The sequence below is a fragment of the Falco punctatus genome, assembly GCF_963210335.1.
Source record: "Falco punctatus genome assembly, chromosome: 7".
Taxonomy (NCBI): Eukaryota; Metazoa; Chordata; class Aves; order Falconiformes; family Falconidae; genus Falco; species Falco punctatus.
The window spans coordinates 12,978,429-12,998,113 of NC_137587.1; the positions used below are offsets into that span (position 1 = coordinate 12,978,429).

Consider the following 19,685-nt stretch of genomic DNA (forward strand, 5'->3'; position numbering starts at 1 on the left):
AAGTCACTAGGATATGTTTTCCTGGGCATTAAATGTTACATGTGAAATGGTTCCAGTAAATGTCTCCTTTGATCACATTTTCTATAAAACCTAGGTGAGTATAAAGAATTTTTTAATTTCTTCTTTTTTTTTAAGCTGTATTTCTGAGTAACACTCCACCTATTAAACAGAACACAAACACTATGGAAATGCTTTACAAAGATCCATAGTCAAGGTTTATTTTTACCACAACAGCAGACATTCTACCTTTGCTTTCTAAGGAGAACATGGTGAATTCACTTCTGAAGCTGCAGCACCCACTAAGGATCTTTTTCTTCTTTCCCTAAGACTGAGAACATAACCTCCCTACAGCAGCGATGGCCAAGGGGCCAATTATCACCAACTGCTAAGCAAATTTCTAATGCCTAATAGAATATGATCATCATTTTCCTTAGATGAACCACACAGTATTTCCTTCTGTAACTGATGGGAGCTGGTAGATATTTTTTAAAATTGGATAGCTAGTGGAAAGATGTCATCTTCTACTCCCTGCAACAATGAGAAAGCTTTAAAAGATTAATTTGTTGGGTTTCTCTGGGGGTAATTCCTTCCATTGGCATCTGTAGGCAGATAAAACTGGGCAAAATAACAGTATCACTATCTATGTTGATTCACAATATCAGATTATAATCTAAAATGCCTTTAAAATTGACATAAAACTGATCTGGGAACCTCACTACTGAAATCCCACAATCATCATCTTATGCTGGCATTGTGCCACTGTAGATGTAGATCAGATGTAAGGTGGTTTGACTGCTCAGACAATTTCTTTTTGTAAGTTTATCATTCATTTAAACATAGTATTAACTGAACATTCTGAGTTCAAAATGCTTAGTAACAAGATAATTATAGCAAGCCCAGGAATGATTTTACCTTCCAATCACCGATATGCATTCTCCACCTTTCACTTGATCTGAATATACATTTTGCCTGGGAGGACCCAGCATATTTGTGAAGACACAGACTGGTGGGAGTTTAGTGAAGAGCAAACGGAATATGTTTAAAGGTGGAAATGGTAGAAGTTTATAAGAAATAAACAAGACTGACTAAATGATGATTAAGGGCCATTATCAGCTACTTATATTCCATGAATCTGAACACCAAGCAGAAAGAAGACTTATCAGCATAGTACAGTATCAGAGGGTATAGTAGATGGGACTAATGGAATTAAATTAAGAAAAAGTCAGATCTATTAGATTGTGTAATAATCTCCTAAGGGAAATAGTGAAAGCCCTGATCCCTTGAGACCTTTAAATAGATAAAATTGTAAGAGTAAGAACTATAATACAAGGACAGAGAGCAGCCTAGGTCTTTCGCATACCATCGAATTTGTGACAGGCCAAAAAATCTAAATACAGTGGGGAAGGCTCTACCCCAGAAGTCCTACAGTAATTCACACTTTTGTAAAACCACCTCACCCCTTTCTTCTCCATCACAGCTTCTGCCATTCCAGTACTAGGCAATCAATGTCTTTTCCCTTTGTTACCTCCTAACCATGAATAGCACAATCTTCTTCACAGTAAATACTTTAGGTTTCCCAGTTTCTGTTTCTCATTTCTCATGGTGTTTTTCATCTCTTCAGAATTTAGCCAAGTTTTCAATGCCTAATTTTAGACGTTGAGAAAAAAAGTATAGCTAGCCCAACTCTCCAGGAAGCCCTTTTTGCAGATTTAGTTTAGAAGGCATACAGGCTATTTTTGCAGATGCTTCCAATTTCAAACTGTCCTGGTTTCAGCTGGGATAGAGTTAATTTTCTTCCTAGTAGCTGGTACAGTGCAGTGGTTTGGATTTAGTATGAGAATGATGTTGATCACACACTGATGTTTTAGTTGTTGCCAAGTGGTGCTTACCCTAAGTCAAGGACTTTTCAGTTTCCCATGCTCTGCCAGTGAGCAGGTGCACAAAAAGGCAAGAGGGATCATGGCCAGGACAGCTGACCCGAACTAGCCAAAGGGATATTCCGTACCATGGAACATCATGCTCAATATACAAACTGGCAGGAGCTGGCTGGGAGAGGTCAGTTGCTGCTTGGGAACTGGATGGGCATCAGTCAGCAGGTAGTAAGCAATTGCATTGTGCATCACTTGTTTTTCTTGGGTTTTGTTCCTCTGCCTCTTTTTTTTTTTTTATCTCCCTTTTCATTATCTACTATTATGTTGTTGTTGCTGTTGTTGTGTTTTACTCTATTTAATTATTAAAATCTTATCTCAACCCATAGCTTTTACCTTTTTCTAATTCGCCTTCCCATCACACCAGGGTGGGGGGAGTGCACGAGCAGCTGCGTGGTACTTCATCACCAGCAAGGGTTAAACCACAACACAAACTCACGTAAATTCTCCTGCTGCCAACTCTGATTTCTTTTTTGTGTTTCACTACAGAAATTTCTCTCTGCTTTTGTCTAAGCATTGTACATTCATAAAAATGTTTACGTGAGGCTTCCTAAATTGAATCTCTGTTCATTATCAAGGGATGAGGAATGGAAGAACATGGGCAAGAAAGCACAGGGGCAAAATGGCTATACAGTGAAACAATTTTTAAATTGTCATAAGCACGGAGAACTGCACATCCAGTCCACCATATGTAACTGTCCTTGATCACGTCTTCCTGACATACTCAGAAAATAATCCCCAGAAGTCACAGTCTTCTGACTCCTTTTTCTTTCAAGATGACATTTGTCTAGCTGATCTTACACATTTCTAGGTATACTTCTTCCATCTGGAGAGACCCAACATGCCGGAAAGATATTTCACCAAAATATGCCTAAGTAGTATTGTCCTACCACATGCAAAAAAAAGCCAACCAAGAGAAAAGAACTTTCCAATCCAAAGATAAATTAATGGGGTACAGCAGCCTTGGCAAATATGGAGTTACTGGGGGGGAGGGGTGGATATAGATATAGATAGATATAGATATAAAATTTAAAAATAAGTTTACTAACTTACAGACCAAAAAGCACTCACTGACACTAAATAACAGTATGTAGTTTTAGAAAAATCCTTGAAAGATTTTAGTTCTGTTAAAATTTCAGGGGAATATGAATGCGATGTAATTTGCTTTTTATATATGTACAGATATAAGGTTTAATGCAATTTAAAGGTGAACTAAAATGCCTTCTTAGCAAAATATACCTAACAAACTGAGATTCCAAATTATTAATCCAATTCATCTGTAGAATTAGGAAACAAAAAAAACCAAATACCATAGGAGGTGCAATGCAAAACATTTACCAGTGAAGACCTCCATTCATGTCCTGATTTTTCAATAACTCTGCTGAAATCTTTGGCATTGCAAACACCAAAACACAGTCAGCAATGCTATCACTTTTAGTACTTAAAGTGTGAATATTATGCCTCTGAGAGACATAGCACAGAACCCATGGGAGTGAACTAACTCTTGGCAGATAAGTAAAAGCAAATATAGTTTAAATGTTGTTGAAAGTGTGCTTGTTTGTCCTCTGAGATCCTAGCATTATATTCTTTTTAGCCTCAGAATTTTTTAAGAATAGATTTCATTTCACTTTCAAAAACAAATTACAGACTACATCTATATTGATCATGCCAGCATACTAAAATTTCAGGCAATAGCATATATATTTAGACATAAAAATCACAGTTAACAGAGTTTCTACACAAAGCATTATACAATTCATTAATAAAATAATCATAACTTTAAAATCAAATTTTTAAAGTTTTGCAAAATCTTACAGTGATAAATTAGTGTAAAGAGAGTAACCAAGTTGTCATTCAAAGAGAGATTATTTGGCAATTGCTATAAAGCTTCTAAGTCAGAACTACATGAAATACTTTTTTACTGAAATTTCCTGATCAAGTTAGTACAGAACATTTTATAATGGCAGTTTGATTCCATTATATCATTACAGACACTGAATCCCCTGCATGCAAACAATTTCTTCTGCAGGCCAGGCACACAGTGGACCCAGCGGAATCCCTAACTTTCACCACTCAGACTTACAGTATCTGTGTTTTGGGATACCTCAGCACCCAAGAGTTTTACTGTTATGAGTGGTGAGACTTGAGAGGGGATGAACACTGTAACACTGCCAAGTCATTACCCTGCCTTGTTCAGCTTCATCCACAAGTGCAAATGAATTTAAACCTCTCCCAAAGTCTGAACAATCTGGGTTTTAATGTGCTTCATGACAGCGTTTGGCCTTGTTTTCTAAGAAAACTACATCAGATAGTTCATACATACCCAGAGGAATATACCACCCTCTACATTCTTGCATGTAAAAGAACACTATGCTTTAAGGATCTCATCGTTCCCTCCTCCAAAGCAATAAATATTAGCTTAAAAGCATCCTGGATATTGGTGAAAATAAAATTCTGGTTTTTTTCAAATCTCAAAGATGATGAATTATTTTTTTAAAAAAACAAACAAACAAAAAAAAAAACAACAGAGCAATATCATTGTTCTTGAGACATACATTAAACTTGTTCATACACTAGATTTCCATACACTTAGATCAAAAGACTTCAAAATCCTCACAAATGATGGAGTTTAGTTTTTGGACATTACAATTTTCCCTTCTCCTTCAGTAGAAGCAGCAGAGCTACTTTAGGGTGATGTTCTAATATTCTTTGCCTCTGGTTTAATGCCTCCTCTGTCCAGAGAGAGCTGCAGCTCTAAAAACTAGAGATGCTGGGACAGCCTCCTGTGAAGCTAGTTAACTAATATGTTACAGGCAGGCCCAACAGTGCTACCTTTTATGACAGGATCCTATTCCCCTCCTATGCACAACTATGTAAATTCAGTGTGGTAACAAAGAGAAGAAAAGGAGTACTGGGATGGTTTGAACCAATTAAAAAAAAAGTAAATGCAACAGCCTTTTTTTCTTCATGGCTGTAAAAAGTACCTATGCAAGGTTAGGTATCTACAAATTTGGAAGACAAGTTTAGAAAAAAGTTGTACTCTTAATAGCATTCAAGCCATTCAGTCTCTAGGAAAATTATTAAGCCATCACTTCTTTTGGTACAAGCTTGCACAAAATAAACCTCGTGAGTGGGACTGTGTGGTAACAGCTGGTAGTAACAGCATGGGCCAGTAAATGGACAAGTCCTTCCTTCACTGAAAACAAACATAGTAGCAACAGATCTCCTACTTCTGTGATGCTGGGAGCATAAACATGGCCCACTCCTTCTTACAAAGAAAAGATATGTGTCAGCTCTTCCTCATTGCGTGACCTTATGGGAAACATTTTTAGATCAAGCGCAGCATCTCTCTATTGGTCAGGACAACAATACTGTGATTAGCAGACTATATACCTGGATTTCTCTTATATACCTGATTTTTTCTCTTATTTAGTCACCAAAAAAGTCGCTGAAATTCTAAAGAACAGTCCAAACAGTTTAGAAGCCTCTATTTTTCCCACTGTCAGCAACTGTATGCTGTCTGGCTCCAGGTACAGCCAAATGCATTAAATGACAGCAACATTTCCTCTTGATGATCTCAAACTCAAGAAACAGAAAAAAATACATAGAAGTTATTGAATTTACATATTTTAAAAGCTGAATAATAGTCACAACTGGCAATATACATGCATTCTCTTTGTTTAAGATTGATGTCTTACTTTCTATTAAGTCCTTTTATTTGCCTGTGTCATTTGCAATCTGCTGGGTTTAGTCTGTATCTCTGATTAGTGTGTTCTGCAGACTGCTCTCTATATAAAAGGGCATACATTCAGGAACCCATGCATACCCAAAATACCTTTCAAGATAACAGCATAGGATTCAGAAATTCAAAGTAACAATAAGCTAAACAGATTCAAACCAAAGTCCTTAGAAAAGCAAGAGATTAGTCCACCCATGGCGCTCAGACTCTTCAGCACCATCATCCTGCAGACACTATTGTGTATTTTGAAGAAAAAAATCTAAATTGGCTGACAAGGACATTGGAAATGCCCAAACAGCAAAAGCACAGTACATAACTTTGCCATTTCAGAGGCTTTAATACATTTAATAAAATTACTGTTACCACCACTACCACAAAGACAGCCAGTAGATTAGCCCAAGGCATGTGTATTTAACCTTATTTTCAACAAGAACAGGTATTTAATACTCCTCTAAACTGACATTTTTCAGAAAATGAGATTTTCCAAGGAGATGAGAATGATTTTTTTTTTCAGACATAGCAGACTTGTTACAAACAGACAATCAGTTATCATGAGATATCACAGAAGCATCATTACTTCACCAATACAATTTCTTAAACGGGGAAATACAGTCTATTTTCTGTATGAAAGCATTTTCTATTTACAGCTAAGAAAGTGCTGAGCAATGATGTGGCCAGAAACATTTATACTGGACATAGGAAAATTCTTATTTCATTTCTTTGTAGATAAAACTATCAAAACTCCCATATCGTAAGAAGAATTTAGTTTTGGAATGGAGTTGACATCTAAACTTCATATACAGAAGAGAAGTAAATGCTAGTGTGAATCAACATGTGTAATTTGCTTTGAAATACTAGTGATAATTGCTCTATGATATTTTTAAGACTGTAGCATGTAAAGTAAATATGGTGACTGAGAAGGTTAATATAATGGAACAATTCTGGGCTAAAAAGCCCTTTAATGTGGCAGAAAAGTTGCAAATAAAATGAGGTTAAAAATACAGAAAGGGATCACACAATTTTTTAGAAATAAAACCAAAAAAATTCTCATTGATGGAAATGATCATTTAGCATAGCCAAACCACACTTTGTACTGCAATGACTCCATCCAATCCAAGCCACTTGTACTTTCTACAGAACAGTATTTGCTATTCTAGTTTCAACTAAATAGAACAGATATTTTTGCCTAAAAAAGCCAACAAATAAATAACCCTGGTGTGAACAATTATTTTCAAGGAGGCCATCTTCCTCCATTCTTTCTGTGACTGACCAACAATTCCTTTGTGCTATCTGGAGAAACAGGAAACCACCAGCTGCCATCTTTTCTAAGGATAACTTATGTCCACATTTACAATGACAGCAAAGTGAAACATTGAGAGAAGCCCTGCAGAGAAGGACCTGGGGGTACTAGTAGATTAAAAGCTGGACATGAGCCAGCAATGTGTGCTCACAGCCCAGAAAGCCAACCGTATCCTGTTCCGCATCAAAAGAAGCATGATCAGCAGGTTGAGAGAGGTGATTCTGCCCCTGTTCAGCTCTGCTGAGCCCCCACCTAGAGTGCTGCATCCAGCTCTGGGGCCCTCAGCACCGAAGAGGCATGGACATGCTGGAGCAGGTCCAGAGGAGAGCTACAAAAAATGATCAGAAGAATGAAGCACCCCTCTTATGAGGAAAGACTGAGGGACTTGGGGTTGTTCAGCCTGGACAAGAGAGGGCTCCGGAAAGACTTTATTGTGGCCTTTCAGTACTTAAAGGGGGCTTATAAGAGAGCTGGGGACAAAGTTTTTAGCAAGGCCTGTTGCAACAGGACAAGAGGTAATATTTTAAACTAAAAGTTTCAGACTAGACATAAGGAAGACATTTCTTACAATGAAGGTGGTGAAACACTGGAACAGGTTGTCCAGAGAGATGGTAGATGCCCCATCCCTGGAAAAATTCAAGGTCAGGTTGGACCGGGCTCTAGTTAAAGATGTCCCTGCTCACTGCAGGATGGTTGGACTAGATGACCTTTAAAGGTCCCTTCCAACTCAAACCATTCTATGATTATGTGATTATACAATTTGCTCTCATCCAGACTGCAAACTTAAATGTAAGCAGGTCACAGCCATGGTCTTACTCAAAAGGCAACAGGCACTTCAAAAGAAAGTACATCATCTTAGGAACCTCTAGCAATTCTTTAGCTGGTTTTGAAATAAAAATGCTAAATCTATCATCCTACTTCCCTTCTTGTTCCTTGTACTCAAGATTTCAGCATTTTAACCTTAAGATATTCTGAAGAGCAAGATTGCTAGGACAAAAATACCTGACTACTAATTCCAAATTTCTAAGACGACCTTTCCTTAATTAATTTTATCTCCACTGAAAAACAGTTTGTCAACATCCACTAATAAATGCAAGGATTTAAAAAGTTCCATCAAATAAGTTATTTTTAATTTGTAGGTTTCAATTTAAAAGGCTTGTATTACCTACCTCTAAGTATGACACTAAACACAGAAATGGATTTGGCCAAAAGACCTAAGAGGACACCACACTATGGTGCACAACCAGGAGTTGTGCAGCAACAAGAAAGCAGATTACTGTATTGACAACAAAGGGAAAAGCTGAGACTACAGAATTAAAAGTCCCAGGCCTCAGCAAATATATCCAGTGCCTTTCATCTAAACCTTTTCCTTGATGGCTCTTCACATTTCCCCATTTGCTAGCTTACTTCTTTACTGTGCTAAAACAATGTATCTTTTCAGGTCAGGGAGAAAGAGTAGTAAAATGTCTATTTTAGCAGACTAAAATGGTCACAAGTAACATGGAGAATTCTTATTTGTTAAGCTGGTAAGAAAGTCTGTTTGGTTTCAGGAGCACAGCAGTACCATCTAGACAGATGCTTTTAGCTCACAAGCTACCTTCAGGATACTGTTTTTGATGAGAACTCATCTGCATACCACCAAGACTATGCTTAGAGTCTGCTAGTAGCTGATTTTGATCTGGGTGCCAATGGGCAAGAATCAGCAAAACAGAAAAGAAGAGCTACAAAAGATAAAGTGAATTAGAAACCATTTTCAGAAGTTCCTTTTTGTAAGGATAATGAAGCTATCTTTTCATTAGGAAGTTATTTGAGCCTAACCATTCACAAAATTCAAAACCTGCCCCCCTTTTTTCTCTAGTAGGGGCTGACTGAGGCCTTTGTGGCAAAGCAGATTTCTGCTGAAAAATGCCCATTTTATGAAAAACATATGAGAGTGTTTTCAACATCTGTCAGCTTGGGTGGCTGCCTGCAGTGGTGCCAGAAGTCCAAGTGGTGGCAGCTCCATGTCAGCTCTCCTATATGAAGGGGAAGCACACAACGCCCAAATCACTTTCACCAATGTTGCTCAGTTGTGAAGACCCATAAAATTGAAAGAATAATTTCGGTCACTATTCCAGGGGTCTCTCAGAGTATTTTTATTGATTGCTTTGTGCTTTGGTGTTATCTAAAATGAAGTATATAGCAATGTCTTTTTTCAGAAAATCAGGGAACTGAATTTTAAAATTTGCAAGAAAACTGCCTCCAAGCTGAAGATTGTCTGTTTGGTGCACATTCCAGATGTAGACTACGTTTCAATTTGTAGAAGAAATTTACTCTTTACCAAACCATATGGTTACTCATCATGGCAAAATCTATGGAGTTTAAGTTGTAACTGTAATTTCAGAATGAAAATTAAATTTGTCCTACAGTTAGTAATTATAATTGTGGTGTATTTGGGTATCAGGGCTGTGCCTGTGTGCACACACAGTGCACTTAGTTGACAATTCCCTGGATGGCCCAGGAACTCCACAGCTAGTCTCTGCACAGACGACATAATGGACTAATTGGGAACAACAGACCAACTTGAGGAGAGGCTGCCTTCCACCTTTCACAATGAAGTGCTTCACTAATTATTTCAGGAGCTGTCCAGGTGGGACCTTCAGACAGTCACAGTGATGACTCCAGGTAGCTCTTGCTAGGCCAAGAGCAATAGACATACACTATTTGTATGCTTCAAAGTGCTGATTAACATCCTGCGTGGACAGTCATGTCAGACCAAGTATAAGAATTAACTAGAACAATAGTTTAGGGAGTTCTACCAATTTAAGCTGATATCATGCAAGGATGCTTATAATAGAGACTTGCATTGCCATCCTGTTCAAGATATTTGATTCCTCATGTGAGCATTTACTTTATACAAAGATTCTAATAAATTGAGGTTGTCGGTTTCTTGTGGTGTGTTTTTGTGGGGTTTTGGGGGTTTTCTTAATATAAATACACTCTCTTTAAGTGTTTGTGCCACACCATTTCTGGAAATGTCAAAGATGTAAAAAAGCAAGTTAGAGTGAGGAAAGACTTTAAAATTCAATCTTGTATCAACAATTTACACTGAGACCCTAAAATAAGAGTCAATAATTTTACATACTGAAAAATTTTGAGGATGTTCACAACTTTGTCCTTGTGTCCTGTGCAAGACTTTTCCCAGCCAATAAGGAGAAAGGGGACAAGTACATTTTTCTGTTTTCCTGCTCCCATATTTTCTTTCCTTAGATTTTGACAGCAGACATTTAATTCATGAATGCAAAATATTCTCACTTTATGGCACTAATTCTGTTATTGCAACAAACATATTTCCAAGAAAACAATATCACAGGTGGTGAAATTGATAATTTGTGCCAAAGGCTAAGGCCTTGCCTCTACTAATAAAAATACTAATCTACGGAGTTTTCACTTCTTCTACAACCAGAAAATGTGCACCAGTGAGGAATCATAGCTACAAGGTTTGCCAGTGCAGATGCAGTATATAGAAAAGAACCAATACATTTTCTTTGTTTTCCAGGTTAGTTTGCTACTAGTGTCTGAACCCCTAAGTCTGGAACCTAAACCTGTAAAGTACTAAAGCCCCCTTCAACAAATCTTAGGCGAGTAACAGCATGTCACTGACTGGCAAAAGAAGAAAATGAGCAGTATAAGTATCCTCACAGAGACCTTAATCACCATTGTCTCATAATGCTGAACCAAGGGACATCTTAACATTGAGCTTAATGTGAATTGTAGTTCATATACTTCTGTTTAAACACAGATTAGGATTTCTGACAGACAAATGACACTGAAAAGCTGACAATCTAATTAATATAAATTACTATCTTCCCCACTATAAAAATGCTCTGTATTTTAATAGTTCAATTCACTGTGTAGAAACAAATACAATAGCAAGTTTTCTGAAATCTAAAAAGTCACAGTTACTTTTTTTAGGTTGTACAATGATATTTTCACTAGTTATATATGCCACAAAAATAATTATAATATCATCAAATTGAAACTGAACTATTCTTTAGACATTTTACATCACAGTAGTAAAGGAAAAAAAACAACAAACCAATCTTCTTGTTTCATAACATAGTAATCCTGAAACATACGAAGATCTTCTTGCCCCAAAGATACACAGATATACAGAGTACAGCTGGGAGCCTAAGTACTTGCAGAGGAAAGTGAAGTTGTACAGGTGCCCACATACTCATTTATTCTGACTACCTCTAGCAATGAAGGAGTTGCCTCTGGGCTACTACTCCACATTCCAGTTTGATATATGGGTTTGGCCTCACCTCCCACAGAAGGACAAGGCAAATTTGGAAGTCTGCAAAAGAGCTACTGTGCTACTCCCCATGAAAGAGGGAGAAAAAGAAACTGACTGTGACAGAGACTCAGACTGGTGATTGCCCTGTTCCTGGAATATGTTTCTTTCTATCCAGTCAAGAGTGAAAATTGCAGTTCTACTTGCAAAAATTCATCTCTCCAAAAGTTTCATGTTGCAGAGTAAGAAGAAAACAAATTGAAATTACCAATGCCTTTCCTGAGGCCTGATCTCTATGTCTTCAGAGCACCTGTAAACATAGTGGGAATCATGGGACCAAGTGTGTGCAGAAAAGGCAAAAAAACAAACTCTGCCATAAAATCCAAAATCTGCAATGTAAGGTGAATATGTAGTGTCTTCGTACTACATTTGATAGACCAGCACAACAGGCACTTGGTCTAGTGGCTGCCTATAGGTGCTACTACAACAGAAATGTTTAAGAACAAAACACACAAAAGAATTTTCTTATAGCTGAAATTCTAAAGACAGTTTTCAGTTTGGTTCTAATTTTATATGTGGTTAATGTATATTTAATTAATAACAGTCACTCCAGTATTACGGGAGGGGCAGAATGACATTTTTTCCTGTAATGCATCATGTGACTTCCTGGGACTGTCAAATAATTTTCCACCATCAGATTATCAGAGACTGGAAATGAGCCTGAGCTTTGCAGGTTGATGCTCTGATGTGGGTTCAGCTAATGTACTGTTTTATCTAGCTGGGGCGTCTAAGTCATTGGCTCAGAATAGTGCTATCACTGGGTTTTCTTCCAATTCATACTGGCAAGAACCTAAGATTTTGTCAGAGAAGGAATAACTTAGCTTAATTTTCCATTCTTTTTTTTTCTTCTTTTTTTTTTTTTTTTTTTTTACTGTATAGTTTACCTATTAAGACACCTATCCATTGAACAGCATATATTGATGTCTGTTTTCTACCTGCAGCATAAAATTTTGCTTTTGAGAACCTAATATTTGGTTTAATTCAGGTCTTTGTTTCACCTCCACATAACCAGAAACAGAATTCTTCCAGAAACTGGAAGAACTCAGTGAATGTCTCACGAGGTTTACCAAATATTTCTCAATGTGTAATTCCAGCTTGCAATATATTCAGAAGATTATTCATCCAAGTGTTTGCTACTTCCACCCAATGATTTAGCTTTTTGCACAAGAACAAGCTTAGTGACAGTTGTATTAATAATACAACAGAAATGCACATCAAGTAAAATGATGGAAATAATTATTTCAAATATTTATTTAAATTACTCTGTACTATGTTAAAAGTGTGGGAGAGAGGAAGAGTTCCTTGCTAGTGGCAGTTTTGCTAATGTTACAGTCTAGTAAAAATCCTAGAATGATCAGAAGAAACATTATCTTTTCTCCTTTTGCTATCGCCATTTTCTTTCAGTTTTGGAGATAATTTCTGAACTGCAATGTAATTCTCGCTTTTAATTTAATTTTTACAAAGCTATCAGTACATATTTCAAATACAGAAAATAATTTGTTGGTATTTTCATTAAAATAAACTGCAATGCTGCAAATCTTACTTTAAAATATAGATTCACACCAGTAATTAAAAAATAATAATCAAGTAAAAAGCACAGCAGAACACTTCAATTACAAATAGTAATCATAGTATAATCTTGTCCTACCAAGTGCGTCTCCAGGTACAGTTTAAGGCTGTCTGTCTCTGCTTTAGGAGGAGTCCAATTCTCTGTTGTTTCCATGGCTTCATTTAACCAGTGAATGAATTCATCCAGCTTGCTTACAAACCCCTTACCAGATAAGAAAAGAGAAAGAACAAGAAAAGCATATTTGTTAGTAAAATGGCAATCTGGAAAATGTATGCTCGATATTTTTTTTTAAGCCAGGAGAGTTTTGTACTCTCATTTTGTAAAATGTTGCCTTTTACTTTACAAGCGTGCAAAGAAATAAACAATTAGCAAGTGGCCTTCTAGTAAATGAGGAGCAGACTGGTGTTTCTGGGGATAATCTAAGGTGATATTTTGGAACAGAACAATGTGACATCTATATGACTGTGATGAAATGGAGAAAACAGTAAGTTTTAGAAGATATGAGGGGAATATGTAAAAAGCTGCGTATAGATTACAATGAAAATTGAGCTGAAGACCTTGCACTGGGCAGACTGGGTGTAGCATGAGCACTGCTGGCTGAATTAAGTGCTGAACAAAGCTGCATTATATACATGAGTGGACTGAGGGAAGAAACTACTTGTCAGAACTTGGGTCTTGTGATCCCTGTTTTGGTTCACAGGATGAGACTCAGAAGAAATCTAACAGTAGGTGAGGCAGAATATATAGCATTTAATATAAATATTGCTGATTGCATATGAGCCACACAGATGGGGTTCCTGAGAAGACAGGAGCTCCTGCTTCTCAGGAGCACCATTTATTTCAAGATTAGTACCAATTATATTGTCTGATTAAAAATAGTGCCCATGAATTTACATGATTAGATGATACTGTAAGCACATACTGGGTACAGATAATTTTACTGAAATCTTATCCACCACAAAGCAAGAGAGTAAATGGAATAAACTGACTGTGATGTTTATAAGCATGCTGAAAATTAACTCTGAAGAGAAATGTCCATCTATTACAAGATGAAGAGTAGATTAAGTTAGGTCTAATATTGGTTATATTATTAGTTACTAACTATGAATTTCACAGCATGGTGAGAATTTTAATTTCTAGTCAGATAACAACTCCGTATATACACTCAGTATCTCGTTCTCACCAATTTATTTATGGAATGCTTTCTGTCAATTACTAGTCCATTCAGATAGCTGAAAGCAAGATACACGTAAAACTTTCAAAGGCTCCTGAGCAACTCAAGAGCCCAAATCCCCTTCTCTGAAGTGACACATGAAACTGGAATTCTAAACAAGAGAGAAATGAGTTTGAGCAGTTGGTGCACAGCTGTGTTATGCAAAGAAGCGCAATGGTAATAGCCCAGACCAAGCAGAGTCACACTTCCTCCAAAATTCATGGTAGCAGTTATTTTGGTCCAACACTGTGCCAAGAAGCAGGGCCCAAGAACCAACTCCTGGCTTCCAGCTGAAGTGGCAGTGCTTCTGAACCAAAGCTAGCCTCTGACAGGACACTCCAGTGCATACTGCAGGCATGACAGCACTCACTCAGGCATTCTAAATACTTTGTTTTAATTATTATTATTATTTATATGAGACCCTTACACATCCTCAGTATGAAAAGGAGACTATTGCCATCTCTATTCATGGAACCCACTGCATCTCAGAACATTATAAGGATGAAAACTGTTATTCTGTGGGTTTTGTTGTAGGCTGTTTATCAGGACATTCCAGAAAGGGGGAAAGAAGACAGGCAGAACAGCCCAGTGGATGTGGTGAGATGACGTGCCTCCCTCCACTCTGGGGCAAGTAATGAAGGTGGCTGCATCTTCTCTCTCCCATATCAGGCCATACCACAAAGGCTATGTTCCCTACATCAAGCCATGGGACCAAGGGGAGGCAAGATGTTCCTCAGCTCTGTTTCTTGCTTTCTCCCAGCTCGCAGTGGAGCGTAAGAGATGCCAGACTGGCAAAGCAGTAGGACATGTGAGCTGCGGGGGAAAGGCAGGCACAGGAGGAGTAAAGTCTTTCTAGTCCCTCCAATAAATCTCTGCCTGCATTTTAGCAATGTGTTGTCCTTGAGAGACAAGGTGATATGGTAAGCACAAAAAAATGAAGGCTCTCTCTTGTATATGCGTCATGTATTTTACGGAGACAGACACGTATAACATCTGCCTGCAGTACTCGATGTCTGTATGCCTTCAAAAGGGTGCTCAGAGACATTGCAGCCTTGCACCAGTATAAAAAAGCAACTACTAGCAACCAAGTTACTTCTGCCCTCTGACAAAACATGCCTGTGTTTTTATATCTGCTGCTTCACGCTGGTGCTTAGAAACTGCCAAGCAGCAGTCTCCAGCAGCCCGGCACGTGCCCCTCGCCGCACAGATGAGGTGGGCTGCAGGCCTGAGCAGGCGTGGGGGTGGCACAGGGAATGCCGGGGGGCTGGTTTGGGGGCCTGGGGGAAAAAAATTATATATATACACATGCAGTCTCCCACAGAGCCACGATGCGCCAAGTTATCTGAGGGAAAAAGAGGCAGAGCTGCCAGCACCAGGCACTGAGCATGGCAAGGCCGGGCCTGCGGCTGGGGACCCACTGCCTGCGGGGAGCCCCGCTGAGGGAGCACGGGCCGCGGCCAGCCCCGCCGGATTCGCTTTCTTTGCCAGGCATCACAAATCACAATAATCCCACTTCTTTCAAATGACGGCAATAAAATGTCGTTGAAACCACGCAAGAGCGCACATCTGTAGAAACCGCAAACAGCGGCGGACCGGGAAGCGGCAGGGCCGGCCGGGCAGGGCTGGGCAGCGCGCGGCCGCCGGCGGAGGGAGCGCCGTGCCTGGGCCCACAGCGCCACCTGCCGGCGCGCATCGCCACTCCGCCCGCCCGCGGGACGGGACGGGGCGGGACGGGACGGGACGGGACGCCCCTCGGACTACGCACCCCGGCGCGGAGGGGCACGCGGCGGGCTTGTAGCAGCGCTTGTAGACTGCAGCCTATATATTTCAATAGCCTGGTGCCGGTGAGCGAGGACAGAGCCACTTTTATCACCCAGAGACTCGTCCCTACCTGGGAACCGAAACCCACGCCAATGCACCCCACTGTGGCAGCGCTGGCGTTGCGGACGAGACCGCGGAAGGGCTCGGTGCTGAGCTTTCCCTTCTCGCCTTTGACGTTTTGCCGAGGCGCAGCGATGTACATGCTGCCCGGTCCCGGCCCGGCCTCGTCGCCTCCATCGGCTGCAGACCCCGCAGCTGTGCTGACCCAGCCAGAGCAGGAGGCTGCCGGCGCTCCCACACTTGGGGAAGGAGCATCTGCAAGACCAGCGGGCCATCAGCCCCTCATCACCTATAAAAATCCACGTCCTTTATCCCCTCGAGTCTCATAACAGAGGGGAAGCCCAAACACAACTTAGCCCGGATGGAAGGGCTGCTGCTCCTCCGCAGACTGACCAGCACAAAGTCATTTCTGTGTAATCAGGACGGCTTAGTTAGTTGGAACAGAATGCAATCGGTGACGTATGTGTACCCAGGGACACAAGCAGCATTACAATAGTTGTGTTTCGCATCGTTTAGGGTATTTGCCAGAATCTACGTTTAAATAAAAGCTTTAGACAAAATAAGTTCTAAAAAATAATAGGGGAAAAACATCTTACAATACAGAAAATCTGTTGTGAGACCCTGATGGAGCATGAAACTATGCTTTGAAAGAACAGATTACAACATAAATTATATCAAAACAAAGGATGAGGCTTAATGTGCAATTCTAAATCCAAATCAAGGAGTATTCAGCAAAAGAAATAAATTCATAGGATGACAAATAACCAATAAAGGATCTTTTTCAGTTTTTTTTCTTCATTTTATAAGATGCCCATGAAACAATTTTACATCCCTTCCTAGACACTTAACCTTTCTGCTTTTTCTGTTTGAACTTACATTTTTCTTTCTCTAGATTATTTGTTTCTCATAATTCTTAAGGTGGAAAAGAGTTTCAACAGGTATAAACTTCAGTGGAGCTATGCTGATTTATACTAGTTAAGGGCCTGATCTAATCACTATCCCATTTGTAATGAAAATGCTGTAAAATCCATTCAACCTGTGCTTTGCCAATGAGAAATTAAACTTTTGTATTTTCCATCAAAACTTCTTGAAAGTTGAAAACCCACAGGCAGCCATGTTGAAGCTAAAAAATACTGTACAAGAATTCCTCAGCAAGAAAAGAGGGGAACAGAACAGAAAAAAAGGAGCACCAGTATAATCCAGTCCCTGCCTTTTGACCAGCTGGTTCAGTATTGCAACTGTAATAGTTTTGTCATAGTTTTGTACTGTGCTAGCAAGCTAGATGTTTCTAAAAAACTCAAGCCCCTACATGACACAGCATAAAGTTATTCTTACTCGGTGCTGCTTAGTACAGAAACAAATGTTTCTGGATTGTTCTTGGATGATTTGTAGCAACTTCTATAGTCAAGTTTGCGAATAATGATAAAGCTTTTCCCTACCCTACACAGAAAATTTGTAAACATTCAGCTTTCCATTTTGTTTCATGACAGGTTACAGATTTTTCTTAGGGGGCGGGAAGAAAGTTCTAATCACACATACCTGAACAAAGCTAGGGCAAAAATGCCTTCATTTGAAATTTGGCATGTACAAAGTGTTGTTTTTTGGAGTCTAATTCTATTTGCTCTGGATAGATAAGAATGAAAAAGACAGACCATGGTAAATACTGGAGGGGAAAAAAATGCTGTAACTCAGTGTGTCTGCTTTGGTGTCTTATAGAATTAAAATATACTTAATTCAATTGTTCTGTAGAATTAAGGAATTAATTAACTGAAGAATTAAAAACAAATTCAATGGGATTTAACTGAATTTCCTGAGACTTCCTCATTAATGACCAGAACATTGCAATATCTTAAATCATAACAAATGAGAATTCATTTGCTGAGTCACCCAAAAAGGCTGGGGTGGACCAGCTCAGAGGCCAAAGGCATGCATGGATATTGGGCTGAAGAAGATACTGTACCTGGAAGCGTGCCTCCCACCTTTGTTTTGTTAAATATAAAGGCACACAAAAATTACAGATCCTCCAGCTGCTGCACAGGGATGTAGGGCTCCCTACACCCAGTACAGCTGGTGAAAGGATCTTGGGTTAGGCAGCCTGGTTGTGTCTGGCATGTGGGTAACAGAGTGGGAGAGCAGCTGTGGTGGTATGCTGCCAGTACCAGAAACCCTGGAGTGTGGCAGCGAGGCCTACAGAGGTGGTCAGATGAACAAGTCTCACATGCAATTCATTACATTTAATAGGACTGTGTGTGTTCTGTCTATCCCAAGTGTGTGTCAGAAAAATTAAATACTTAAAATAGACACAGAAATGGGCAGTCTCTGGCATCCCAAGCAGTTTGTGCCTGAGTCCATTCCTTTTTCCTGTTTCGCTTGATGCTATTTGCAAATATGTTCCTCCCTACTTGCGACAACTGCTCAGCACAGCTCATTGCTCACTACCTGTAGCCACTACTGCCTCTTGGCACTGCCCAGGAGTCAGTCTCTCCTTGGGCCTCTCCAGCTCCTATAGTCCTCTCCTGCACTTTGCCACTGAACTTCAGAAGCTCACCCCATCTCCAGCCAAAGACCGACCTTTAGAAACAGATATCCATTAACTTCCCATTTCACAGTTTGCGGCAGAAGACCCAAGGCTGATGCTTACTGCCATCAAATGTGTCAGTCAAAGTTAGGTACCCACTGACCCTCACTACATGGTCCCCCTGAGTTGGTGGCACAGCCAGTGCTTATGGTGAAAAAGGACAAAGTAGAGCTCAGGAGAAATATTAAGGCCTGTGGGCAAAATAACAAGCAGCTGACCAACTTAAAAACTTCTGATAACAACTGATAAAAACTGGTGATAACAACATAAGTGCTTATGACACTGTAGAAAGGCTTCAGTCCCTGGTGACATCCATGCATGCTTTCTTAGCTTGTCAGGGGTGTTGCTTAGACACACTCTCATAGGAATTCAATTTTCTGAGCAGCACACAACTAAGACCTCCCAGAAAAGTTTTTACTGCCACAGTCATGAAAAAAATGTGTGACTGTCAAGTGAGTCACTTAAAATTATGCACAAATGCCTCTCAACCAAGCTAGCACCACTACTTGCAACAAGAACTTGTAAAGTTTCCTAACTTTATTTCAGCGGTTTAATTTTACTTTTACATTTCAAGCTCTCTCTTTTTCTTGGTCAGATAGGAAGGTAAACAGTTCTGGTGTTCAATAATTTTAGCACTTCAAATGATCCTGTTTAGACTTTGAAGTTCAGCTTTCATTAATTGAATGGAGTGGGAAAGGAAGACGTTTCCATCTCAGCTGCAGCTATCGCTTTACAAATCCAGCTTTTATTAGACCACATTTAGAATGGAAACAGACTAAAGCCCAGTTCTGTAATTTTAAGCTTTAGTCTAAGAGATAGCAAATTTATGGCTAAAAAAAAAAAAAAAAACAACTAAAAAAAAAAAAAGATGTGAAAACATGGAATTTTTATTGTATTAAAAATTGCCATTTTTTTTACACCAAACGCAGCAGTATCTTAGATGTTTTTGGTATATTTTTAATGTGAGATTCCTTTAGACAGGGTATATGTATATGTGCATTTAAAGAAGCTAGCGTTAACATTGCCAAAATTATGCCATAAAACACAGGGGATGCAACTGCATCCAGTTAACACCATTATGAAAAGTTTTATGGCCCTCATCCTAGACCAGATTTTGGGTTTGCTTTTTATGGAAAAATATTT

At 39.2% G+C, this 19,685-nt stretch overlaps 1 protein-coding gene across 5 annotated transcripts in view; it reads right to left on the reverse strand.

Moving 5' to 3' along the window:
• The window catches only part of AKAP6 (A-kinase anchoring protein 6), a 351,976-nt gene that overhangs the window by 202,870 nt on the left and 129,421 nt on the right, over positions 1–19,685 (reverse strand). For all 5 annotated transcript variants that reach the window (XM_080397013.1, XM_080397009.1, XM_080397012.1 and 2 more), the window contains exon 5: positions 12,949–13,071. In XM_080397013.1, the coding sequence (XP_080253139.1) occupies positions 12,949–13,071 (123 nt within the window). The remainder of the gene's footprint in view (positions 1–12,948; positions 13,072–19,685) is intronic.